This window comes from Protopterus annectens, chromosome 10.part0 (genome assembly GCF_019279795.1).
Source record: "Protopterus annectens isolate FY-2018-M chromosome 10.part0, PAN1.0, whole genome shotgun sequence".
Taxonomy (NCBI): domain Eukaryota; kingdom Metazoa; phylum Chordata; order Ceratodontiformes; family Protopteridae; genus Protopterus; species Protopterus annectens.
The window spans coordinates 402,444,381-402,471,820 of NC_056744.1; the positions used below are offsets into that span (position 1 = coordinate 402,444,381).

General features: G+C 40.1%; 1 protein-coding gene across 1 annotated transcript in view; it reads left to right on the forward strand.

Annotated features, from left to right (window-relative positions):
* The window catches only part of HMCN1 (hemicentin 1), a 5,606,893-nt gene that overhangs the window by 4,014,605 nt on the left and 1,564,848 nt on the right, over nt 1-27,440 (forward strand). Inside the window, exon 55 of the mRNA XM_044085314.1 lies at nt 20,499-20,612. Coding sequence (XP_043941249.1) covers nt 20,499-20,612 — 114 coding nt within the window. The remainder of the gene's footprint in view (nt 1-20,498; nt 20,613-27,440) is intronic.

Consider the following 27,440-nt stretch of genomic DNA (forward strand, 5'->3'; position numbering starts at 1 on the left):
GTCAGGATGCTGGGGATTCCCTGGATAAATTTTATTATGTTATAACTTATAATGTCTTAAGTGAGGAAATATTTAAACAGGTCAAATATTTTTGGAAATTCCTAATTAAGGAAGAAAATCTGTGGAAAATGTTTTGTAAATATCCTATAGCATCATATAAAAAGGGACTTAGCTTGGCTGATTGCTTAATTCCTATTTTGTTGTTCCTGAAGAAAATATTGGTGTTGGTGTTAGGTGCTGTAGCACCTTTCCCTGTGGCAAATGTAATATTTGTGAACATGTAGTTACTGGTTTTCACAATATAAATAATATTAAATTTGAATTAATGGACTCCTTTTCGTGTGCAATGGAAGGAATTATTTATACCCTCCGTTGTCCTTGTAACATGGTGTACATTGGTGAGACTAAAAGAGCCTTTAGAATATGAGTGCAGGAACATGTTCGTGATATTAAAAAAACAAAAAGAAGAAAGCTCAATAGCTGCTCATTTTAGGGAATGTCATGATTGCAACTATAAAGTATTACAAGCCACTGTTTTAGAAAAAGATTTTATTAAAGTAGGGGATATTGCTCTGTTGAAACAGAAATTATTTAAAGAATCAATTTTTATTTTAAAATATAATACTCTTGCTCCATATGGTCTTAATGCTGAAGTCAATTGGAGATATTTAGTCTAAATGACTCTTAATTGTTTTCTTAATGATTTTATTGCCTTGTTAATATGTGTATATAAAGGGGGATGTTTTCTTATGTATTTCACTTCTTGAAAGCTGTGAGAGCCAAGGCGCTAAAGTTTTGGTGATAAATCCTTGGTACTGTTGCCTGTGGTTGTTATTCTTCTAATTTTGGTTCCCCTTTTGTGTGGCTGTTGTAGAGTTAGCTGGAGAAACTTGTTTTTTAGCCATAATGCTAACAGTCTCGCACACACAGGTTGGCAGAAAAGGACAGAAATGAAGATTTTTTTTTTTTTTAAGAAGAGAATAAGAAGAAAAGGGGTAGGAAATACCAACAATGGTATTTAAGATGTACCTTAAAAAAAGGGATGGACCAACAGTGGTACTTGAGGAACTACCAACGGTAGTATGGAAAGTTGGAAAAATACACACTCATACTAAGGTGAAGCTAAAACGATTGGAGCTGGTAGACAGTAAGAGAGCTATTAGGAAGAGAAAACAAGAAAAATATTCAAAAGGAGATTTTAAATAGCAAAAAAAAACTTACTTAACAGTAATCGAAGACTCGAGAGAAAGGTTGAACACGTCTGACACCTGAAGAGGCAAATGAGATCTGAGGTAATTTTGAGAAGAGCATTATGGGTAGAGCCTGGCTCGAGAGTTTGGAAGGCATGAGCTGAAGTAAATGGCCGAGTTGGTTCTGAGGCTCAGAACTGAGCCCACAGTCAAGGATTAGTGAAGATCGACAACACAGATGCAACATTATGGTAAGACATAACTTCTTTTTCCTGCCCAAGGTAGTGTCAGAGGCTAATATCAATCAGACTATTAATTTACCTGTCTTCCCTAATCATTCTAACAAAGGAGAATATGCTCTATATTTACTAGACGTCCATAGACAATTACATTTCCGATAAGGCAATCAAGTCAACTATTTGTTTCATTTTTCTATTGCAAAGTTTGGCAAGGCAGTCAGCAAGATTATACCTCTCTAAGTGGCTGAAAGATTGCTTTTTTGTCATTTCTGATAAAAACAAGTTAACCTTGCCTAAACCTGTCAATGCACATTCTACAAGGTCTGTAGCCACTTCAGCTGTCTTCCAGTCTAGAGCTCCTAAGGATGACATATGTGCAGCAGCTACTTGGGCTTCTCCTCATACTTTTATTATTCATTACAAACCAGACCTGGTCTCTAGGGAAAGATCATCCTTTGGCTCAATGGTGTTCAGGAACATCCTTACATGCATCCATCAACGTTTTTAGGTAGCTGGGGACTCTGTCCCATCTGTCAAGGATGAAATGAAGATTGACAACATCAGATAAAGAAGTTATGTACTCGCCAAAATGTTCCATCTGTGTTGTCGATCTTCATTTATCCTTGACACCCCCCCCCCTCCATCCCCCATCCTCAAAGATATTTGGTGGAACGACTCTCATGCACCTGAACTGTTATGTTACCCAAATACAGTGGATAAGGCTTCCATCTGGCTTATTTCCTGTATGTGTATATATAGATGTATATATTTTTTCATATGTTTACACATTTTCTGCAAACTCAAGTCTGAGGTAATTGAAAGAGAGGGATTCTAGGCAGAGGTGAAGCTTGAGAGTTTTTGGCTGGTGCGAGCTGTAGTAATGGCCAAGTCGGTTTTGTTATTGGCCATCCTACTGTATTCCATAGTACCAGAATACAAAAGTGATCACCCCTTTCAATCCATCTTGCTGTTTTAAAAATAGCAACTCTCCACTAAACCTTAACTTTTTAAACAGGTAAAACTTAAGTTAGTTACTTTCACATCTAACTTCTCTAGTGCACACTGCAGTGTGCATTTTTTTTTTCATCTTACCTTTAAGCATCCCTGTGACTAGCACTTGCTCTAATACCTGCTGGAAAGCACTAGGAAGCCTTAAACTGATAGAAGCACTCAACTCTCCTTGTTAATGAGAAATTAATAGTAGGCACTAAACAGCCTGTAATTGCAAAGTACCTTGCTAAGGTAAGGGAAAACAGCTCCTGTACTTTACAAAAAAAAAAAAAAGCACCAAACCAGGCATGTCCAAGGGTCAGCTTCCGGTGATTTCTCCTGTCCACCTGGTGAATCTGGGCATACTGGGGCAATGCAGCAATTGCCTGTACACAGACAACCCTCTCCTCCTACCACCCAACACTACAACCTGTGAGAGATGCACTTGCATAGCTAAAATGGAAGCAAAGCTCACTCCACTCAAGATTGTGCTAGGCAGTCAAGAGGAGAAGGTTAACACCCACACTACACCTCAAGCAACACATAGCCCTTCTAAACCCACACCACCAACACCCACATATAGCAACACTAAATCCACATATGCAGAGGCCCTTAACTGTAACCTTCCCAAGCAACAAGGACCTCTGAAGCTGAAATGCAAACAAACACCAATAGCAACCAAAGTGTCACATAATTCACAACACCAGTGTGCCACCCAGCAACAGCCCCTAAGGCAAGACAACGTACCTAACACTTTAGTCATAGGTGACTCTATAGTCCGGCACACTGATGTCCCACTCACCAGGTAGAACAAGGAGAAAATTACAGTCAGCTGCCTGTCGGGTACCAGGATCCACCACATAACGCATGCACTGAAGTCACTCCACAACAAGTACAAATATGACTCTGTCATTGTCCATGTTGGAGTGAATGACTTGAGACATACCTCCCTGGACTACATGAAAAGAGACATGGAAGAGCTCTCGGATCATGTGGCCCAGGCAGGTATGACCCTAGCCCTGAGTAGCATCCTGCCTTCGCCCAGAATGATACCACAATATAAGGACAAAATGATTGACTTCAACAATTGGCTAAGCCTCTGGTGTCATTCAAAGGGGATCCAGTATCTGTCTGCCTGGGACAACATGATCGACAGACCACGATGCTTTGCCAGAGATGGTCTGCACATGTTGCCCCTGGGATTCAGGTTACTGGCTAAGGCTCTTGCCACCCCTATAGTGCCATTTTTAGGCAAAGTTCAAAGGACAAAGCCACCAGCGTAACAGGTGCAAGCATGCAAAATCTGAAGGTAATGCTACTCAGTGCTAGAAGTCTAACCTCAAAATGCATTCTCTCGCGGCACTCCTAAAAATGGAGAACATCTATATCTGTGCAGTAACTGAGACCTGGTTCAAGGCTCCAGAGAGCACCCCTGCAATACCAGGCTACAACTCTTACCACACTTTTCGACCACCAAACCAGGACCGAAACACTAAAGGTGGGGGAGTGTCAATATTCACCAAGGATATTCACACCACCAGGCTAGTTGCCCAACACAATGCATCTGAAATTCTCCAGGTGTAACTAACACTAGGTAAGACTGCAATCCAAATTGTAACTTGCTACAGATCCCCCACCATACCCCAAGATTCTCATTACACCTTTCTAAACATACTGGAAAATATTAAGCTAGAACCAAAAACCCTAATACTGGGTGTTTTTAACTACCCTGCCATTAACTGGGTAAACTACTCATGTACCAACACCTTTGCCCAACGGTTCTTGGAACTCATAAATTCCAATGCCCTGGATCAACTAATCCATAGTCCCACTAGGGTCTCCAATATCCTAGACCTGGTCATTACCAACATGGGAAATCGATGCTCCACACCTATGGTCACCCCCTCATTAGTCAGGTCTGACCATAAGCTAATCACACTTAACATCCACATCCCACCCCCACCCCCCAGTAAGGAAACCTCCATAAAAAACTTCTCCAAAGCCAACTTCATGCTACTCAAGTCAGAAGTGACAAACTTCAGGACACCCATGCAGACGGGAACTGAAAGTTCAACTGCTGAATCCAACACTAAGGCACTGTATGAGCATATCCACTCATGCATGAATTGTGATATCACAAATAGAACCAAGATGTTCTCATCCAAGAAAAGGAAGCTAATCTGGTGGTCCCCTGCCATAAACAAACTTTACAACAAAAGGAAGAAACTGTTGCAGAAAAGAGGAAAATCCCAGGATGCAAAAACCTCCCTTACCAGCCTCAGCAAGAAACTGAGATCCCTCATAAAATCCTCCAAAGCTAGTTACGAAAATAAAATTGCCAAAGATTCCAAAGACAACCACAATGCATTCTATAACTATGTCAAGAATCTAAATGGCAATGCTCAGATCTGCTCTGAGCTAAAACAGAATGACATTACATATACTGATCCCAAGGATATTGCCAATATCCTGGCAGATCAATTCATTGCCAACTTCACCCCCCTCTCACCCCCTAAATGGCCCATCTCAATACCGGAAGATTGCCAAATTCCGGTAATAACGGCCACACAGGTAAAAAACGCACTCTCCAAAGCTAAGAATACAGCATCCATGGGACCAGATTACATCCCGGGCTGTGTACTACATGAACTACAATGTGAACTGGCACCTCACTTAAGTGTCATGTTTAGTCATAGCCTCACCTCGGGTTTTATGCCCACTGAGTGGTGCAGAGCTACAGTTATCACACTCCACAAGGGGGGATCCACCTTGGATCCCGGAAACTACCGTCCCATCAGTCTGACGAGCCTTGTCTGCAAGGCCATGGAGCGTATTATCATGGAACATATAAACAAAGACATTGGTAACCTTCAAACACTGGACCCCACCCAGTTTGGGTTTGTGAAGGGCTGGTCTTGTTTCCTGAACCTGATTGACTTCTTCGAATCAGTTTCCAGAGCCATGGACAAAGGTAAGGTGGTCCACACAGCCTATCTAGACCTTGCCAAGGCCTTTGACACCATCCCCCACTCTGGAATCATAGATAAACTTACTAAGCTGGGCATTAATCCCTACGTCACCCAATGGCTTGCTAACTGGCTTACAGATAGAGCCCACACTGTAAAAGTAGCCGGCTCCAAATCCAGCTCCAAACAAGTGACATGTGGAGTACCTCAGGGTTCAGTCCTAGGACCGCTCTTGTTTGGCATCTACTTCTCTGAAGTACAGGCCAACACTAAGGGACTCTGGCTAACAAAGTTTGCAGATGACTGCAAACTGGGAGCCATTATTAAATCCCCAAATTATGTGGATACTCTACAAAAGGGCTTTACAGAAACAGATGCTTGGTGCCAGAGCCATGGGCTCAAGCTCAATGCCAAGAAATGTATAGTTATCCCCGAAAAAACATGTACCCATGAATTACCATATACGTGACAGTACACTAAACACCGAAAGTGTGATAAGAGACTTAGGGACACAGGTGGACAGTGGTCTCACCTTCGATAACCACATCGCCACAACAGTCAGGAAATCCTTCTATGTGGCACACCTCATCACTAAGGGCTTTTCATCCAGAAAAAAGGAGGTCATTGTCCCACTGTACTCATCCCTCATTAGACCCATTATAGAACACAATGCCCAGTTTGGTATGTACCTCTCAAGACATCTGCAACAACTGGAAAGGCCGCAGAAATACCTCACTAAAAGAATCACAGGCCTAAAGCAGATGCCCTATGCTGACCACCTTAAAAAAACTCCAGCTATATTTTGTTGCATATCGTCTAATCAGAGGTGATTTCTGCTTACCATACAAGGCCATGTCAAACCCAGAGCTACACTTTAAGAAATCCCAATCCCTAAGAGCCACATGCTCCAGGGATCTAAACCTTGTCATCACAATAAACAAAACATGCTGGAGGGATAGGTTCCTGGCCCAGAGACTCCCCAGACTCTGGAATAGATTGCCCATACATGTCAAGCAGAGTGCCTCTTTGGCCCTCTTCAAAAGGAACCTTGACGATTGGATGGGAGAAAGGAAATTCACCCTGGGGATCATGTCAGTCGCCCTGCTAGACAGGGGTCCAGGGAAGTAAATAGTGTGGGAAGAAATAGCCAGGGAATTGTTATAGCTAGGCTTGTATAGGCACTAGGGCCGATAGCCTAGTACCAACCTATGAGATCAGAACCAACTCCATCTGTCAAGGATAAATGAAGATCAGCAGCACATATGAAACGTTATGGTGAGTACATGACTTCTTTTTCATCAGTAAAGGGTTATTTAATAGTATAAGATTGCAAAGAACTGATGTAAGAATTTTTTTTCTTACTCCCAAGGTTGTTCAGTGTCAAGAGTTAGTATATTTAGAGAAGTGAGAATGAGTGTTACAGGAGAGCCACCCCACCCTTGTAAAAACACTGTTTTTGTATTTTTTGCTATAATTGATTGTGCAGTCTTTAATTTTTTAATGGAAGTTGTGTCTTTATAGTTGATTCTATGTTTGACATATATTCCAGCATATAAGATGAAGAGATTCATTCTCATCAGTAATCAGGAATGCAGATGCTGGACTTCAGTCTCCTTGCCGTCTAAAACTTTTTAAGACTACTAGCTTTTACCCCACTCCAGATATTTTCTACTGTGCTTAAGTGCTTGAAACTGTGGAATGGCTCAATGCTTCACACAGGCACATTACCACTATTTTGACTAAAAAATTAAATTTTATATAATTTTTGTAGTGCATTTACCTTATTTCTTTTTATCAACCAACTTTGGTTAAGTTTGTTCCAATAAGTTCAGGTTTCTACTGCTTTTTTCTCAGTTTTTGTTATGTGTTCTGACTACTTTCAAACTTGTCTTGTGCTCTGCTACAAGCTTGCTAGTTTAAGAGTTTAAAGATTTGTTTGTGTATGTGTTTTTTTGGTTTGTTGTTTAATTACAAAAAAAAAATCTCATTACTGCTGTAGTATATGCAGGCTGACATGTATGTGCTTTAGTACATTTAATTAAATCTGGTTTCCTTGGGCAGTTTAGAACTGTTTTCTTCATTTATGGTCAGTGTGTCTTTGGTGCTCCAATTGGTAATCAGTTCACTAGTAAAGATTTTGGGGCTGAGGGATACAGAATCCTACTTCATGATATATATACAATCTCTATTTTTTTTTTTTCGAGAGAGAAACATTTTGAAGATATTTGTGAAATTTGCAAGTCCTTTACTCCATAACTGTTAGAATGGAAAAGCAAGATTTTATCTACATATAAGTAAACACCACATGGGGGCTTTTACTTCAAGCTTCTTTTCAGGGTTGACCTTTCTGACTTAAGGACTGAACCCATGGCTGAGGAATCTAGGGGGAGAGAGAGATAGAGAGAAAGAGAGAAGAAGAAGCTTTAAAATAAGCGCAAGTTAGATAAGCATGAGAAACTTGATAAAAACAAAGCCAGACATTCCTCTCCAAGAAGTCAAGAACAGGGGAAACTTACTCATTTTTTTCCTGACGAGTGTTCTTGTTTTCCTACTTACCATCTGCCTACTTAACTGAATACATTATTTAAAACTTCATCAAATTGTCTTTATTTCTCTCACAGGGAGGGCACCAGAGAGAGAGCCTGTTAGATCTGCTAGCTGAAGTGATTTTATTTGGACTAATCATGTGTATTCTGTATCCTCTAGAGGGAGGAAGGAGATTGGAACCAACCAGTGCCAAAATTCCAGAAAAGTGGAGTGGCGCTGCAAAGGCTGGCCCTGAGTGCTGCCAAGCCATGAAATCTCATGGGAGTGCAAATCCACATAAAGCAAGCACAGCCACTTCTGCTGCAAGGGCACAAATTACTTTTGAAGTTGCTTGTATCACTGCTTCCCTTGACCAGCTCTCTCCCTTGCTGGGAAATATCCAGACTTGGGGGAGACAAATGTGTTTGGCTGATGGGGAAGGCTTGGTGGTGAGCAAGCAGAGATGCAAGAAAGCATAATAAAGAACATTTATTCTGAAGCCAATTTTCAGTTTGAAGTCTGTAGATTTAGGAGTGCATTTCAAGATGAGCATTAGTCTGTAATAAGCATTTGCTACAGACAACTTAGACAAGAAGCCAAGAAATGTGAATTCACACAAATATACAAAGAGAATAAAAAAAATAAAATAAAAGTGTTCCATTCCTGCAAATCATCTGGGGTGAGGAAGAAATTCCTGGCAAACAAAGCACATACTGTAAATAAAATAGAAAACAAAACAGAAGTAAGTCACACAGGGGGGCAATGAGAAAGCAGAGTCAGAATTAAAGGAAATATGAGCTGATAAAGCAAAAAGATAGAATACATTATTCTACACAATCCATAAATTGTGATGGTCAGTATTCTCGCAGGTAAACATTATATACCCTATGAGAAAATGTGAGAAAAGTGTAACAAACACAGCCCTTTAAAAAAAAACAGAAATAGCAATTTTAGCATGATGTTTCAAACAAAGACAAATTGCTGGGCACAGTGCAGAGAAAAGCAAATGAGAGGCAGAAAGACTTATGATAACAGTAATGCATGCACAAAGAATATGCACAAATGCAATAAATGCAATTGAAATTAGACACACAACAGAGAGTAACAGAACAGTAGCAACGTCAGTTAGTCCCCTTGGCAGTGCCCCATTTGATGTACCACCTCCAAATTTGAAGTTGAGGACCAAAAAAAAAAACCAGGCCTGTGAGAAAAAAAAAACAATTAAGACCTGTAGACTAAAAATATTCAATAATTAAAGAGGTGTGGACAAAACAAACAAAAAAGGTCAAAAAGGTATTTGTCGGAATAACATCTCTTTGCTGTATCAAATGCAGACACCTTTAATTTCCTAAACTGTAACAAACATAAAAAACAGCTCCTTGCTACAGTTCACTGACTCCAAAAAAGAAAAAAAACTGCTTTAGGCTAAGCAAAGAACTATTATGTATCTACTCAAAAGTTCAAAAATGTGAGGTAACAGTGTAAGGATATTGTCAAGGCAGCCTGGAGGCACCCAGACTCTGCCTGTTTTGTAACAAAGACTTCTATATAAGCCTTTATCTGAGTGGGTAGATCCTCTTACTAAGCATTCCTATACTGACTCCTGTGTTATGTTTTCAGTCTGGTAAGTCTCCGAAATATACCTCTCAGTCTCTTGGAGCAAGAAATCTGGACAAAGCCATAAATAAAAGTGGGACAAAGGCCCAAAAATAGGGACAATTTTAGATATTGCTCTTACAAACTTAGAAAGTTGATAGAATAACAGGATGTTCTTTATGTTTCACTGTTGCAGTCATTACATTTGGTTTATCTGCTTGCAAGTAGCCCTCAGTCGGCCTGATTAACAAAGTCTTGGGTCCTGCGTTGGTTGCTATCCCTTCTTCCATTACATCAGGTCGTCAGGGGTATAAAGCATGCAGCCGACACCATTACATCAGTCTTTCTTGCTGCACGGTGCCCGAAGTAGAAGCAGTTTGCAAGTGCTGGTCGGCCAACTCCTGAAATTTTCGTTTTCGAGTTTCAGAACTGAAGTCTTCAACTAAAGTTAAGCCCTGTTGGGAAAACTTTTTCTTGCTCCTTACCGATGTCAGTAAAAGTTAATAATTGCATTACTTGTGGAAAGCAAGTACCTCATAAAGATTTTCATTCGTACTATATTCCTTGCCTTGACCCTGACCATGACATACCTTGCTGTCGGTTTTGTGCTTTATTTAATCAGTGCACTATCTATCGTCTGTACATTTTCACCTCTAAATATTTTGGTTCTCAGTTTAATTATCCAGAAATGTCGTCGGTTAGCCATCCGACTACCGGGATTCTGAAAAAATGCAAAGATAAAGACAGAGACAGGCCACCGAGGTCCAAAACTGCTGACGACGCTTCTCCTAAGCCTGTTGCCAATTCGCCGGTACTCAGTGAGGCACTTTCGCTGCCCCTGATACCCACTACTTCTGATTCGCAGGCCTGTACTGAGACCCATTCGGAGTCTGGTATGCCGCGAGATGCTTCAACTTTGGAACCCGCGGATGTCTCTACCTTGGATGGGTCCGGAGCCGCTGTGCAGGCACCGGCTTCTGAGGGTGTATTCAAGCCTATGAACTTGCATATTAAACTGACGCCTCCTTCTCCTCTTAGGCCTAAATCTCGAACCATGCCTAAAAAGCGATGCCCAAGCCACATGCTCAGGCCTCTATGCCCAAAAAACAAATGATAAGAATGGCTGAAGATCTAATAACTCTAATCAGGGGTAGCCAACCCCCCCCCCTTCTAAGAGGCCTAGGAATGAAGTGGTTTATGAATCTTCTGACCAGAATTCTGTTTTTTCTGATTCTTCTGATGATCTGGATTTGCCCTTATCTACTTATGAGGATTCTGATGCAGAGAACTCCATTCCCTCTGCTTCCCCTCCAGAGGATTTTTCTTTTGGGGAAACCTTACATACTCTAAGGGAGCATTTCCACTGGGAAAGCCAGGATTTTTCTGATTCAAAAAAGAGGCTTAGGGATTTCTTACTCCTACCTCAGCATAGGCCTTTAGCTATTCCTCCTGTACTAGACATTGTTAATGATGCTTTTTTCGGAATCTAGTTTGGCCCCTGATTCCTTGCCTCCTGCTCCCAGAAAAACAGACAGATACTACAGGGTCCCTGAGTCAGACAAGTTCCTTTTTAAAAATCCTATTGCGGATCCAGAGACTATTTCACAGGGACCCAAGGGCATTAAGGCTTCTACTGCTAAAAATACTACCCCTTCTGATAGAGACTCCAGGGCACTGAATAGATGGGGTAAGAAGGTTTACACTTCTGCAACCTTGGCCATTAGGGCTTTAAACTGCCAGTTTCATATGATAAAGTATCAGCAACATGTTATTGGATTGCTTAAACAGAAAATGATGTTGATTCCTGACTGTGTGGAAAATAAAGAATTACAGGATTTAATGCATTCTGCTGAATAAGTTGGAAAACATACTTTGTGATGTGGTTTTGATTCATTAGAGGCCTCTTGCAGTGCCGCTGTTACTGGATCTGTGCTCAGAAGGCATGCTTGGCTTAAGGAACAATCTTTGCCTGATCATGTTAAAGCTAAATTGTTGTATGCTCCCTTAAATCAGGACCGCCTGTTTGGCAACAAGGCTGAGAAACATGGAAGATAAAGCTAAATCTATGCAAACTGTTACAGATTTCTTACAAGTTCAGCCTCCTAGATTTAGTAGGCACTGGCCCTCTATGAATTGATCCTTTCCGGCCCCTTCCAGGTCTTCTCAAGCCAAACACAGACACAGCAACAACCCCAGGTTTCAGTCCCAGGGGACACACAGGACTAAGCAGTGGGGGGCCTCCACTTCCAAATCTGGGAGTAATAAGACTCCCCCCTATGGTAAACTGTCTCAATGACTTCCTTTTAAAATTTCCAAGCACTTATCAACCGACTGCCCCTTTGGGGGGTAAGATTGCTCTTCATGCAAAGAACTGGGAACTCATTACCCAGGACAAATGGGTTTTAAATATAGTGTCCCAGTGATACAGATTTCACTTCCACACGTTGCCAACACCAAGCGTGTGGCTGGACCTACCCCCAAATCAGTGGGCAGAGGCCCAAAAACAAGTACTGTCTCTCTTAAGCATGGGGGTTATTCAGCTGGTACCAGAAGAGGAAAAGGGACAAGGTTTCTACTTGAGACTTTTCCTGGTACCCAAAAAAGACAATTCATGGCGTCCTATCCTGGACCTGTCTACTCTAAACACCTTTTTGGAAATTCCAAAATTCAAGATGCTGACTCCACCAATTACTTCCTATGCTAGGCAAAGATGCCTGGTTGGCAACACTAGATTTAAAAGAAGCATACCTGCACATCCCAATCAGGAAATCTTGCAGAAGATACCTACGCTTCAAAGCAGGCTACACCCACTATCAGTTCTCTGCACTGTCCTTTGGCTTATCTACTGCGCCCAGGGTATTCACAAAGTGCCTAGCTCCAGTTATTGAATTTTGCAGGCAAAGAAATATTCAAATATACCCATACCTGGACAGTTGTCTTATTCAGGCAGAAAGCCAGGACATACTTTTGAATCATCTGGCCTTTGTACAAAGGGTTCTAACTTGTCTGGGGTACACCATAAACAAAAAGAAATCACACCTGGTACCCTGTCAGCAAATTATATTCCTGGGAGCAAGCTTGAATACAACTTCGCAGATGGCCTACCCCACACCAGAGAAACAAATTCATTTGACAACCTACTTCAAACAAGTGGCCACAAAAACCCTGCTATCTGCAAGACAAATACTGCAAGCCTTGGGGTTCATGACCTCCTGCATTCTTCTAATTCCATATGCAAGACTGCATATGAGGAAACTACAGTGGTATATAAAAAGCCTATGGTGTCAACATTCTCGGGATCTAGAAGCAATGATTCCTATCATACCTTGCCTATGCCTAGAGTTCCTTTGGTGGGCAGAGGCCTGCCACCAAAACAATGGAATACCTTTCACACTACCCCCTGCCACCCAAACCCTAACAACAGACGCATCAGACTATTCACGGGTGGGGCTCACCTGGCAGGGAAGTGCATTCAGGGCAAATGGAACCCAAGTCAAATGCACCTACATATCAATCAAAAAGAAATGTTAGCTGTACAGAATGCTGTGACAGCCTTCAAGGACCACATTCTTCCAGGACAATTAATGGTAAAGACGGACAACACCACTGTTATGTGGTACATAAACAAGCAGTACACATTCTTACTCCCTTTGCAGACTAGTCATGGCATTGTGGAACACAGCCTTGAGCTACCAAGTGCACCTACAAGCTCAATTCCTGCCAGGAAAATTAAATACACTGGCAGACGGACTAAGCAGAAACCTCATGGACCCACATGAGTGGAAACTGGAACCAAGGATTTTCAACATGTTGACAAGCAAATGGGGGAGCCCAGATATAGACCTGTTTGCCTCTCCCCAGAACTACCAATTGGACAAATTTTGCACAAGGACTCCCCACAAACAAGCCTGGAAAGTGGCTGCTCTGTCCTTCAGCTGGAAAAACCTATCAGTCAATGCCTTCCCCCCACTGCCTCTGCTCTCCAAAGTACTACTAAAAATCAAACAGGACAAACCAAGGATGATTTTGATTGCTCCAGAGTGGCCACGCCAACACTGGTACCCCCTCCTGCGCAGTGTGTCATGGCTATCCCCATGGCACCTGCCTCAGACACCTTCCCTGTTGTCTCAGCAGGAGAACCAGATTCTGCACCCTCAGCTTCTAACACTGAACCTTGCAGCCTGGCTAATTACATAATCTCTCCTTTACCATCCCTCAGTAAACCTGTGATGGATATCATTTTAGAGGCAAGGAGGCCTAGCTCTAGAAAATCCTATGCTGATAAATTGAAAAGATTCTGTGCCTGGAACCAGTCTCAAGGGATAAGCACAGCAGTGCCCAATTTGCCTCAGATTTTACAATACTTAACTGAGATGCTTCACAAGGGCTTGTCTTTTTCCTCCATTAAAATTCATGCCTCAGCCATTTCAGCTCATTATAACACAGAACCCCCCTTTTTTCTCTCATCCACTGCTCAAGCAGTTCCTCAGAGGGGCCAAAAATTTGAGACCACCCAGGAGAGCTCCAACCCCAGCTTGGGACCTTAACTTTGTTTTGGAGAAACTCACTCTACCTCCTTTCAAGCCAGCTGCTACTGCATACTTAAAATTTCTTTCTTGGAAAACAGTTTTCCTTTTAGCAATCACTTCAGCTAGAAGGGTATCTGAATTACAGGCCCTTATGGCAGTGGAGCCTTTCATCATCTTTCAAGAAGACAGGGTGTCCCTCAGAACCAATCCATCCTTCATGCCCAAGGTGGTATCCAGTGTGGCTCTTAATCAGTCCATTCATTTGCCAAACTTCTTTCCCAATCCGCAGAACAAAGGGGAATGGATACTGCATTCCTTAGATGTGCACAGACAACTCAGATTCTACTTGGACAGGACTAAACCTCAAAGGAAATCTGAACAACTGCTGGTAGCATTTGCTGCAGGGGCAGAGGGGAAGGCTATTTCAAAGCAAACCATTACTACTAAATGGATAGGCCATTGCATTCATTTCTGCTATAAGCACCATAGAAAACCTATCTCTCGGGGGATCAGACCTCACTCCACCAGGGCTGCATCTACCTCTACAGCCTTTTTCAGAGGTATCCCTACCAGAGACATCCTAGAAGCTTTTTACCTAGAGTTTTGTACATACTTTCACCAAGCATTATCATTTGCCAATTTTCTATAAATCCAGAGCTGGCTTTGCCACTGCAGTCTTGCAGGGCCTTATAATTTGTCCTAATGCTGTCTGAATTCCTCCTCCCAACCATAGCTTTGGGAATCTACCCAAATGTAATGACAGCAACAGTGAAACATGAAGAACATAGTACAGTTGTGTACCCTTACCATAAATGTAGATGTTCGAGTGTATTCACTGTTGCAGTACTGGTTACCCTCCCTCCAGCCCCCTAACTTCTTTTGGCTATACCTCTACTTTCATTTACTATGCTTAAAAGCCTTTTTGGTGTATTTGCTTTTTTGTTGGAGGTATATCATTGTACTTTTATATTTAATTGCTCCCCATTAGGGGGGCACCTGACATCTAGGGCAAGAAAAACTAATGTAATGGCGTCGGCTGCATGCTTTATACCCCTGATGACCTGACGTCATGGAAGAAGGGACAGCAGCCGATGAAGGACCCAAGACTTTGTTAATCAGGCCGACTGAGGGCTACCTGCAAGTAGATAAACCAAATGTAATGACTGCAACATTGAATACACTCGAACATCTACATTTTTGGTAAGTGTACACAACTGTACTTTTTGCATTCGCATGAATTTTCTGAAGAGTGGGAAGTCTGAAACTCAAATGTCTGTCATTATTTTCTAACTTCAGTCTTTAATGATCTTCCACTAATTTGCCAGAAAACCAGAATTTTATGTAAAATGGACCAAAAATATAAGGCAAAAATCTGGACATTCTATGAAAATTTGTACACTTGAGAGGTATGCAGTTCGTGATCACAGCACTTTGTCACCCAACTGCCTAAAAAAGAGTTCCTAACTTTGGTGAGATGTAGTAAGAGGGTATACTACTCTGTCACACAAGGCTTAGAGTCTTTAGTTACTCATCACACCAATACAGTTCCAGTCATATGTAGTAGAGCAGGCAAAGAAAAGGCTTGGAGCCCTGTCTTAGCCTGGTCTCAAGGATAATCTTATTGAGAAGTAATTATGCCAAAATGTCAAATTCACTTTAGGTAAACCTAGGAGGTATTGTTCTTTTTTTTTGGTTGTTTTGTTTTTTTTCCACAGAGATGCAACCTCTCCTACACCCTCCATGTGGGAGATCACCCTCCGCCAGATGTAAAAGTACATAATCTCAGTTTTCATAACCGTGAAGAAACTAGAAAGCTCAATTTTTTCTGAAAGTCATTTCAACATTTTTCTGCCAGTTTTCTGCCATTTGTTAAAACAGCTGATGATAGACTGACAGGCTTCTTGCAGTCTTGCTCCTTCACTATCAATTAAGTCACCAAACAGAGTGCATTGCAACATTTCTGGCTGCATTTTGAGACTGGGTTGACAGTTCTCCAACATTGTTCCAGTATTTAGAACCATCACAAAATGTTTGTATGCTGTAAACAGGACCTCTGTTGAGCATGCCCTGTAGCTCATTGGTCCTCAGTCAGAAAAAACTGTGTCAGTGAATCAGTCTTTCTTTGCAGAGCTCTTTGGATAGGTTCAGGCTATTACTGTTATAAGGAACAGTAGAGGTTGTCACAGTTTTGGATCATTGTAGAATTTTTACTCCAGACATGCCTGGTCCCACAGGTGTGGGATGGCTTCCATAACATTCTGGACTTCATTGACTTTGACCAGCAATAAGTCTGGATGGTCACTCTATATGGGGTTGATCCCTGTACTCCCACAGAGAGCACAGACGGTGACAGTGGAAATAATGGTCGCCTTTTACACATCATTTTGTGGGGTCTGTATTCCTCTGGCCACTCTCGGTAGGTATCAGCTTCAGTTCAAAGTGTTCTTTGAGCTTTTGTTATATGCACCAGTCTTCATCAAGGCCTTGCAAAAGAAGGATCTCCTTGTATTCTTGTACCTGGGTGCATGTCTTTTTTAGTGGAGGCCCTGGGAATAAAGTTCCACAAGAAATAATAACAGTGGTACATATACAACCTACAGGATACTCCGGTAGCATTTGGAATCATTACATATAAAGCACCATGAAATTCAGTTCATCCTGCCTGCAGTATTCCTGCCCATGGAGAGGGTCTAGGAAATCATGGCTTTGATTTATAGTACACGTCATGGTCCAGATTATATCCTGATGCATTTGCTGGCATAATAACTACCACAGTCATCATAGTACCATTTGCTTGTCTGAGGAGCAGTGCACCATGATATATCAGAAGCTGGACAGTAACCATGAGCTTCTGGGCCATTTCTTAGTATCAGACCCTTGTTGCCAAATCTTCTTCACAAATCGTTTCATGTGTCTTTCTTTTCTACACCCAGATCCTTTGCAGAGTCTGATGACAAATGCTTCAGTTGTGGGGTGGAGCAAATAGCATGGTCTCCCAGAATTGAGACATTGCCTGAAGGACTTGGATGAAAAGTTGCTTCTGGGGCATGTCTTCATTCTGTCAGACACATATTCGATTGCGGGGTGTATAAGCTAGCAGTGGGGGGCCAGAAGGTCATGCCATCTTTGTAGGAAGGCAATAATCTGTAAAGAAGGGCATCTTTTTTCCAACAGTTGACATGGCCAAGAAAATGAATAAGCTGGTAGACTCTGTGAGCTGCATCTCCAGACCTCTTTGGGAAATGTGCCTTCAAAAAGTGTCAAGGATGGATCCAGTTGGATCCAATATCCCAGAGGTTGAACCAGATGAAAACAAGACAACATGGATCCAGCATTATGTTAAGTACATAACTTTCATTTACGGTTGATCTTTTTGAGTAAATATCACTATTTTGATGTAGCATCTCTAACATTAAACACAAAATCCTAACCTTAACACTAAAACTCTAACGCTAACCATAAACCTAAATCTCTATCTGTAAAACTCTATCCTTAACTGTAATCCTAAAACTCTACTTGTAATCATAAAATTCTATCCCTAGCTCTAATCATAAAACTCTAACCCTAAAACATTACTTCAAAATGGTAAGGATCTCTGCTATATAGTTACCCTCACATATTTTTGCGCCTTCTCTTTTACCTAAAAAGTGGCACAATTCACATTTTTTGGTAATTCACTGCGACGCTACTTCCATGTGGATTGTAGACGCATTGCAGTACTTTGCAATATTTCCCCTACTCCAAGGTGTAGCACCCTTAGATAATGTATTCAGTTAACAGGATGTGGGGGTGCAGTACATTATACTGGAAGGGACAGTGTCTTCCTGCAAAACCACTTTAACACTGTAACAATCAATTTCATTGTTTGCCGTTTTACTGTCTAAAGTTTACCTTTCCTTATTGCAGGACTCTAAATGGCGGGTGTCACTCTTGTAATAACAGCCCCTTTGCCTACTACTCTTTGAGCCTCAAGGCTGGAATTTCTGGATAATTTTTAGCAGTAGCACATTTATTAATTATCCTTTGCTATAACCTGTTTATATTTTTCCCTAAAGGGAATGAGTGAGAAAAAAGACTTAGATACATTGGAGAGGTTATATTCTCAATTGAGAACCTCTTTATGAGCAAAATGACTAGTTTCCCAGTACCTTAATGAGTGTGGTTGCTATGTCAGTAGGATGTCCTATGTCTCACTGAAATGTACAAGCTCTAAACATACCTGTTCATACATACTTGCCTGAAACCTCAGGTAGACAAATCCACTAAGTACATGCTCAAGCACTACTGGCTTTTGAACAAAAAGCAACAAACAAATTAAATGAAAATGTTTGCAGGGAAACAAGCCCCCACATGTGGAGGACTTCACCTCCCACAGTCTTATTACTTATATTTTGTCACTTTCAGTTGCCCTAAAGTGGAGAAAGAATGATTATTCAAAAAAGAAAAACATTCACTGTTTCTCCACAAGTCAGTCTTGGAATGTAAATAGTGCGCAAATTTTGAGCCTAGATACTTGACTTCTAAGCAATTATAAAATAAGGCGACTTTGAATCTTAAGTAAAAATACTTGAAGAAAAAAGTAGCAATTCCATCTTGAGCAAGTTAAGATAAATTTTGTCAAGTAACACTTTTTTGTTAATAATGCTGCTTAATATTTTGCCAGCAGTCACTGTGTAATGGCTGCCTGATCAGTTTGTTTTATTCTGCGAGTCTGAGGCAGAGATTGTTGGTATAAGTCTATCATCTGCATACTATAGTGGTAGTACGTGTGAGAAGTCAGTTTGCAAAGAAGTTACACATATTCAGAGTAAGATAGGGCGAAGTGCTAAGCTATTTCAGTAGATAAGGGAAGGTATATAGACACAAGAACCTGCTTTGTTAGTAAGGTATACTGTTAAGGTAGTTAAAGAACTAGATGGGGGGCAGGACAATACCCTATTTCTTGCAGATTTTGAAGAAGTACTGAGTGGCTCCTTTTGTCAAATGCATTTATTGTGCTACCAAACAATTGATTTCAATGAATGGATTCACTTAGTACTGAGGAAAACATAAATAAATAAATAAATCCATGGCTGTTTAAATAAATTCTCAGGAAGTTTGGCTAATTCAGACTGAAATCAGTTTAGCTAGTAATTTGTGAAAATGAAGAGAGGGATGAAAACTATCACCTGTTTCTAAACCTCAAAAATCAAACTTTATAAGAATCAGAAATCAATTAATTGATTACTTAATTAAATAAGTAAATAACTAAGGCTTTTGTAAATGAAAGGAAGGTAAGGTTTGATAACTCAGTTGTCTGGCACTAAAACTGAGATGTTAACAACCTTGACTGTGTAGTTTTAAGTTTAATCTGTCTTTATTTGCCCACTGTGGGGGTTTGAATGCTCCAGTGTTGCCCATTCGTGGTTCAAAAGTTTTTTTTTTGAATATTTGAGAATATGACTTTTTCTGAAACAGAATATGAGGAAAGGAATGTTCTTTTGGACTTTTAGAGTTAGAGGTCCTAAGTAAGGAAATAGTAAATTTTCTTGCTTCATAGTGTAGATTTTACCTCAGTCCAGAACATCCTAGGATTCCCAAGAACTTGAGGTTGTTTTTTCTAAGTGGATAGCCTTGTGCTTTTGACAGATGTTTAGACCTTTTTTTTTTTTTTTTAGAAAAAAAAAGTATTATGTGGCAGTCATTTACTGATTTTGGGGTCAAAAGGGGTGAATTAGAAATATATATGAGGTAGACCTGTAGTTTCTAACTTACAGAAGGTGGAAATGGCATGCTAGTATAGTGGTACTGTCTGGTTTTATTTAATGTGGAGAAAAAATAAATAAAAAGTAAAAGTCTGAACTCAGCTGGGGAGAGGAGAAGAGATGACTGTTCCTGACAATTTTTCCCATCTAAATCTGAAGTGGTAGAGCAAAGATTAGATATGGCATAAATGATTACAGTTAGTTTTGCAGACACCTGATTTGTTTTTAAAACCCAGCTTCTGTTTTTTTGTGACAGAGTATGCCCATGTGCTCATTTTCCCACACATTATATGCTTATATTAATGCAGTTTTAAAGCCTGGTATTACTTGCCCTGCCTGGTGAGGTCTTCATGTTTTCACCTGGTTCACTGATATGACAAATTGACAGCTGGTGTTTGCCTATCTAGAGAGAAAGGCGACATATTTGTTATGGCCAGAAGTTGCAACCTAGACTGAAATAAGCTTTGATTGTCATTATCCTAAGACATGAGTAAGCCTGTTTAAAAAAGTATTTTGCTCTGACATTTCTGATTTTTTTAAATTCCTTTCTGTACAAAAAAAATGACTACCCATGGCTTACGTCAGTCATGGCAAAATTCTGGTTGGTTACAAGAACAGCAGTTATGAACAAACATTTATAGTTAAGCTAATAAAAAAGTATATGCATGCTCAGCTATTACATTTACAATATCTTGAACAGAATTTGCCTCTCTTTTAGGTGGCCGTGTGCTCCAGATCCCCAGAGCCCAGGCAGAGGATGCTGGCAGGTATATGTGTGTGGCTATAAATGAAGCTGGGGAAGACTCCCTGCAGTACGAAGTCAGAGTTTTCTGTAAGTGCATTATGTCATTTATTTTTCAAGTTTAATAACAGAAAGGTATGACCAGTACCTTGGTACTGTATATTATGAAGTCTTTTCAAAGCAAATGTTCTAACTTATGGTTTTGCTAGAAGTTTTACTTGCAAAAAAGGTATAAGCAGAAGATACTACAATCATCTTTATCTTTTGACTGGTGCTCCATTAAGATCTTTGGTGGTACTGCTTAAATAGTCATGAACACCTTGCTTTCATCAAGTTTTTTTTAGGGCTGCAGTCTGCAGTGCCCTTCCTATCTTTTGATCCAGAAGAGGATGCTGCATTCCTTAAGATTTCTGGCTGAATACATTGTTGAGGACTGAATGCAGTCTCCTGAAAAGGAGCAAAACAGTTGTACTCATTGGTCACTGTAATACATCCCGTCCATCCAGGTATCCACTTGTGCTAACTCATAAGATACCCGTTTACTAATATCTTACTCTGCACGGTTTACAGAGATATTGACACCAAGGTCTCTTTGTTACTTAGCATAAATCATATAAAATAAAACTGTATTTTCACTGTTTTTTTTATTCCTAGCATATTATTGGAAAGAGTATTTTGAACCTCAGACCCTGATTTTTATCCTACCTTTGGGAGTAATACCAAGCAGAACAGTAATCGTTTCCCAATCTTTGTCTACTAGAGCCAGTGTAAAACACTGTTCCTTTTCCAGGAATATTACAATATTTAAATGTTCTGCCTTCATACATGCACTTAGCTAAACTAATTGGTCCCTCCTATTCTTTCTTGATATATTAATTCAGCTGTGAAGCATTTATCTTGTATCTTTCACTGTATGCTGACGACACTTACATGCTGGAGAATATAGCCCCAGTGTGTGCCTTGGAATACAAGAGGAAAGAAGGAACCTAATGGCTTAGAGGGACATAACTATCAGTACTGAACCATTAAGTGTTTCTAAGTTTGTCTGTACTTTACAAGACCAAAAAGTCTTACTTTCACAAACTGAAAATTTTGTGTTCTAAGCAATTTTGGCAGCGTGCCTCCAGTTTACTGTGAAGCTGGGGAAGACTCCCTGCAGTACGAAGTCAGAGTTTTCTGTAAGTGCATTATGTCATTTATTTTTCAAGTTTAATAACAGAAAGGTATGACCAGTACCTTGGTACTGTATATTATGAAGTCTTTTCAAAGCAAATGTTCTAACTTATGGTTTTGCTAGAAGTTTTACTTGCAAAAAAGGTATAAGCAGAAGATACTACAATCATCTTTATCTTTTGACTGGTGCTCCATTAAGATCTTTGGTGGTACTGCTTAAATAGTCATGAACATCTTGCTTTCATCAAGTTTTTTTTAGGGCTGCAGTCTGCAGTGCCCTTCCTATCTTTTGATCCAGAAGAGGATGCTGCATTCCTTAAGATTTCTGGCTGAATACATTGTTGAGGACTGAATGCAGTCTCCTGAAAAGGAGCAAAACAGTTGTACTCATTGGTCACTGTAATACATCCCGTCCATCCAGGTATCCACTTGTGCTAACTCATAAGATACCCGTTTTACTAATATCTTACTCTGCACGGTTTACAGAGATATTGACACCAAGGTCTCTTTGTTACTTAGCATAAATCATATAAAATAAAACTGTATTTTCACTGTTTTTTTTATTCCTAGCATATTATTGGAAAGAGTATTTTGAACCTCAGACCCTGATTTTTATCCTACCTTTGGGAGTAATACCAAGCAGAACAGTAATCGTTTCCCAATCTTTGTCTACTAGAGCCAGTGTAAAACACTGTTCCTTTTCCAGGAATATTACAATATTTAAATGTTCTGCCTTCATACATGCACTTAGCTAAACTAATTGGTCCCTCCTATTCTTTCTTGATATATTAATTCAGCTGTGAAGCATTTATCTTGTATCTTTCACTGTATGCTGACGACACTTACATGCTGGAGAATATAGCCCCAGTGTGTGCCTTGGAATACAAGAGGAAAGAAGGAACCTAATGGCTTAGAGGGACAGAACTATCAGTACTGAACCATTAAGTGTTTCTAAGTTTGTCTGTACTTTACAAGACCAAAAAGTCTTACTTTCACAAACTGAAAATTTTGTGTTCTAAGCAATTTTGGCAGCGTGCCTCCAGTTTACTGGTAACTCTAAGGTGCCCAGCCCATAGCCCCAGTCCACCCTATCTGAAGTAGCTAACTAGTTTTCTCATTGTTCTTCACTACTGCTGCATTTTCTTTTTCTGTCTACATGAAAAATCAGTCCACCAAACTGCCCGTCTTTTGACTTAAATTTCTCTGTAGTACCAAATAGTTTGTCCAGGAAGGTGCTTAGTAAGCTAAAGTCATAATCAGTTGCTATTAATATGTTTCCCCCTTAATGCCTGAAACTTTCAACAGAAGCTATAACTCTTCCTGTTTCAGTCCTTATAAACAAAAAAACTGTCTTACTAGTTCTACCCCATAATTACTGCCCAGTTGATAAATTATCTTCACTCTCAAAAATTTTCTAGAATGTATTCATGCTTAGCTCACATTTATCTGCTCAGAACTGCTTTTCCAACTCTCATCATGGACTCATCATTGACATAGTATAAAGAACATGACTTACAGTGGGCAGATGTAGCTAGATGGTGTAAGCTGTTTCTGAGAATGTGGCAAAAAGGTGGTGTGTTTCAGTATTATACTCCCCCTTGTAATCTAAATAATTAAGCTCCATTAACGTAAAACACTAGCGTTACTAAAATTTTAACCCTAACCAAATCCTAAACCTAAGTATAAAATTCAAATACTAACCATAAATCCAAAATCATGACCCTAAACCTATCCCTAAAGCGGTAATCCTAACCCTAAACCTCTAACCATAACAGTAGCGCTTAAAATGTAACCTTCTTAGTGATGTGGCATAACAAAATAAAGTTGTTATATGGCCTCGGAGACCATAGTTTGATGAACAGCGTGGTGTCTGAGGCTCTGGCAGATGCAAGTGGATCTGACTATACAGGGGGGGGGTGCATAAGGGCACATTTGCTTGATTCACTTTCCCTGATGGAGACCATAGAAACAGCTGTAAAGTGCTGTCTGAGGGTGGGCATCCCCCAGCATAAGTGAGTGAAACAGGAAAAACACTTCCTGTGATGCTGCCCCACTGTCTTCCATTTCCTCATTTACCCCAGATATGGGTCAGAAAATAGTCCAGAAGAGTCTAAGGCTGGTCAGTAATTCAGGTTGATGAGAAGAGGAATTAGAAGCAGATAGGCAGCTGTGGGAAGCCAAAAAAGGATCACCCCCCTCACCACCACCTTTAGCCCTAAAGTACTAACCTTGTCCCTAACCTTATAAGTCTTACAACTGTAGCCCTAACCCTACTCCTAAAACTCTTACTGTACTTATAAAACTCTATCTCTAACCATAAATGTCTGTCCCAAACCCTGCAAACTCTAACCTTAACCCTAAAACTCTGATCCTAGCCCTAAAACTCTATGCATTACCATAATCCTAAAACTATGAATGAAAGGAATGCTCTGAGGAATAACAAGAACTGCTTACTGGAACCTGAGTAAGTCATGAGCAGCTTTTTTAGAGAGACAGTCTGCAAATCAATATCAGCCAAAGTAAAGAGAATGCTTTTCTAACTTTTACTTAATTTTTCAGTGAAAAGTGAAAATGGTAGGTGTCCTGGTTTTATCTAGTTAAAACATCTGTCACTTCAAACCAAACCATGCTATTCTCTTACATCTTGTGTCAGAATGTAAATTATCTGCAGACTCCGCATGTTGGTTTGTTCTTAAACAGTGATGTTGGATAATACCATGTTATTTCATCTCCCAGATCCTATGGGTTTATATTAGCTTATCGAAAGCTGATAAGAGCAAATGCTCTTTGATCGACGTGTAAACGTCAAATGCACTGTATAGCGAAGACATGGAACAGAAATTTTTTTTCCCAGGGGAAAAAATCGCTGGGCCATTTTCAGGAGTTTGCCATTTCCTCCACTGTGGTGCAATCTCGGAATTGGTATATTTAAGTAGGGGGGTGAGGAGCCCCCCCCCCCCCCCATGTTTTTTTTTTTTTTTAATTTTTTTTTTTTTTTGCGGAACGGCAATTTTTTCCCTTGCGATAAGCTGATATAGACCCGATCCTACTTGGGTCCTGCAAAGTTTTGCATTCACTTGTGTCACTGCACACCCTTACTTTGTGGCTCTCGGATTGTTTACAGTATTCAGTGATGTCCTTCATATAGCAAATGTCAGACACAACCTCCAAACAAGTTTCAGCCAGTTACAATAACGGTTAGGAAGCTCTGGCTTTATGATAAATACCACCAATGCTAAATCTGTGATCATCACTTTGAGACCCTTTAGTAAGTCACTTTGTTATGACTTTAAAATATTGACAAAAGATCAATCTGCAGAGAGTTATTTCTATCAATCTCGGGGGCATTATTTTAGATTGTCATCTAAACTTTGATCTACATATTAAACTGATTATCCTTTAAAAAAGGCTTTGTATTGAAAACAATTAATGAAAAATCATACTAGAGTGACCACAGTTAGGTCATTCTCACTAGCCTTCTGTATACTTTATGCTCATAATGTCTTTTCATTTCTTTTGTCCATTCTTGAACAATGCTATAATAAATCAGCTAGCATTACTGCAGGGCAAGCTTATAGGATTTGTCACAGCATGTCTCTGAAAGCTTTACATTTCTTGGAATTTAAACAGTGCTTCAGCATGATGCTTAGCATTCTTTAAAAAAAACACCTTTATGGAATTATCACTTACATCTGTGTAAAAGTAATAAAACCATATTATCAAGTTCACATTTACAATCATTGTACATCACATATATTGTTATATATGATATAATCAAACGAACATTACAAAAATTGTTTAATTTCTGCCTTCTCTAAAATGTCATTCCTCCTCCCAAACATATTTCTGCATATATTGTTCCCACAATTTCCATTGTTTATGTAATTTACTGCTACCCTTTTCTAAAAATCCAAATACTCTCTCTTTTGTTCTCTGTTACAATATTCTCTACTTCAAGTATGGTTGGTTTAGACTTTGATTTACATTTTTTATTGTTTTTTTTGGCAGCTGCTAAAATTAAACTTAACAAAACCTTATTATGTCTAGAAAATTCAGAACCTGTATTCCAGCTCGAGAAAAAAATAATTTCCTTAGTTATACTCATTTGCTCACTCGGTATTCCTGACAGAGTACTCTGTAGGGAAGTTTTAAAGTTGGCCAACTCATTGCTCTCCAAGAGCATATGCTCCGAGCTACCTCGTTCTTCCCTATTACACCTCCAACATTTGCTGTCTTCCTGAGGAAAGATTTTTTGAAGTCTGCTTGGGATATAAAAGTACATATACAAACACTTCCAGGCAAAAATCCAAGATCTTTTAGATTTTTTGCATATTTGAGAGCCATACATTTGTCCTGCATTATTTAATTGCAAATTGCTTATCTAATATCTCTTCCCAGTATTTTTTCACCTCTTCTGATTTCTTCCTATAGTTATTGTGCACTATTTTATACGCCTTACTTATGATCATGTGCTGATCAACTGGCTCCTGTTTTTACTTGGATTTTTAATAAGTCATTAGAGCTGTGTGAAGTTCCCTTATGTTTCAAACAAGCCACAATCATTCCAGTGCCTAACAAATCCACTATAATATGACTGAATGACTTACAGGCCTGTTGCGTTGACATCAGTTGTCATGAAGACTTTTGACAGGCTGGTGTTAGCTCACTTTAAGGATATTACAGCTCCCTCATTGGACCCCCTTCAGTTTGCTTATCTAGAGAACTGGTCAGTGGATGATGCAGTTAATATGGGCCTGCACTATGTCTTGCAACATCTTGACAACCCAGGGACATATGCAAGGATTTTGTCTGTGGACCTCGGCTCTGCATTTAATGCAATAATTCCAGAACTTCTTCACTTGAAACTCTCCCAGTTTTCCGTTCCTGCTTCCACCTGTCAATGGATCAGCAGTTTTCTAACCAATAGGAAATAGCAGGTGAAACTGAGGAAATTTACATCTAGTTGTTGCACAATTAATACAGGTGTCCCCCAGGGATGTGTGCTCTCCCCACTGCTATTCTCCATCTACACTAATGACTACACCTCTAAGGACCCCTCTGTCAAACTTATTAACTACACAGATGATACAACTGTCATCGGGCTCATCAAGAATGGTGATAAGTCTACATACAGATGAAAGGTTGAGCAGCTGGCCCTTTGATATAGTCAGAATAATCAGGAACTGAACACTCTTAAAACTGTAAAGATGACAGTGGACATTAGGAGTGGTACTACAATATTATCTGCTTTGTCAGTTGTGGAATCCTTCAAGTTTTTGAGATCTATAATCTCCCAGGACTTGAAGTGGGAAACCAATGTAGATTCCATTATAAAAAGGGCACAGCAGTGAATGTACTTTCTGCGACAGCTGAGGAAGTTCAACCTCCCACAGGAACTGTTGATTCAGTTCTATACAACAGTCATTGAGTCTGTTCTCAGCTCATCCATGACATTGTGGTTTGGATCTCTTTCTAATCGTGACAAAAATAGGTTACATTGTTACAGGTCTGTCAAAAATATCATTGGTGCTAGTTTGCCCTCCTTACAAGGCCTGTACTATTCCAGAGTCATGAAAAGAGCAGGGAAGATCGTCACGGACTCTTCACATGCAGGCCACCATCTTTTTGAACTGTTACCATCAGCCGGGCATTGTAGATTAATACGCACCAAAACAAGCAGATATAAGAACAGTTTTTTCCACAGGCCATCAAGTTCATAAACTGTTAACTCATCTTATTAGGTGG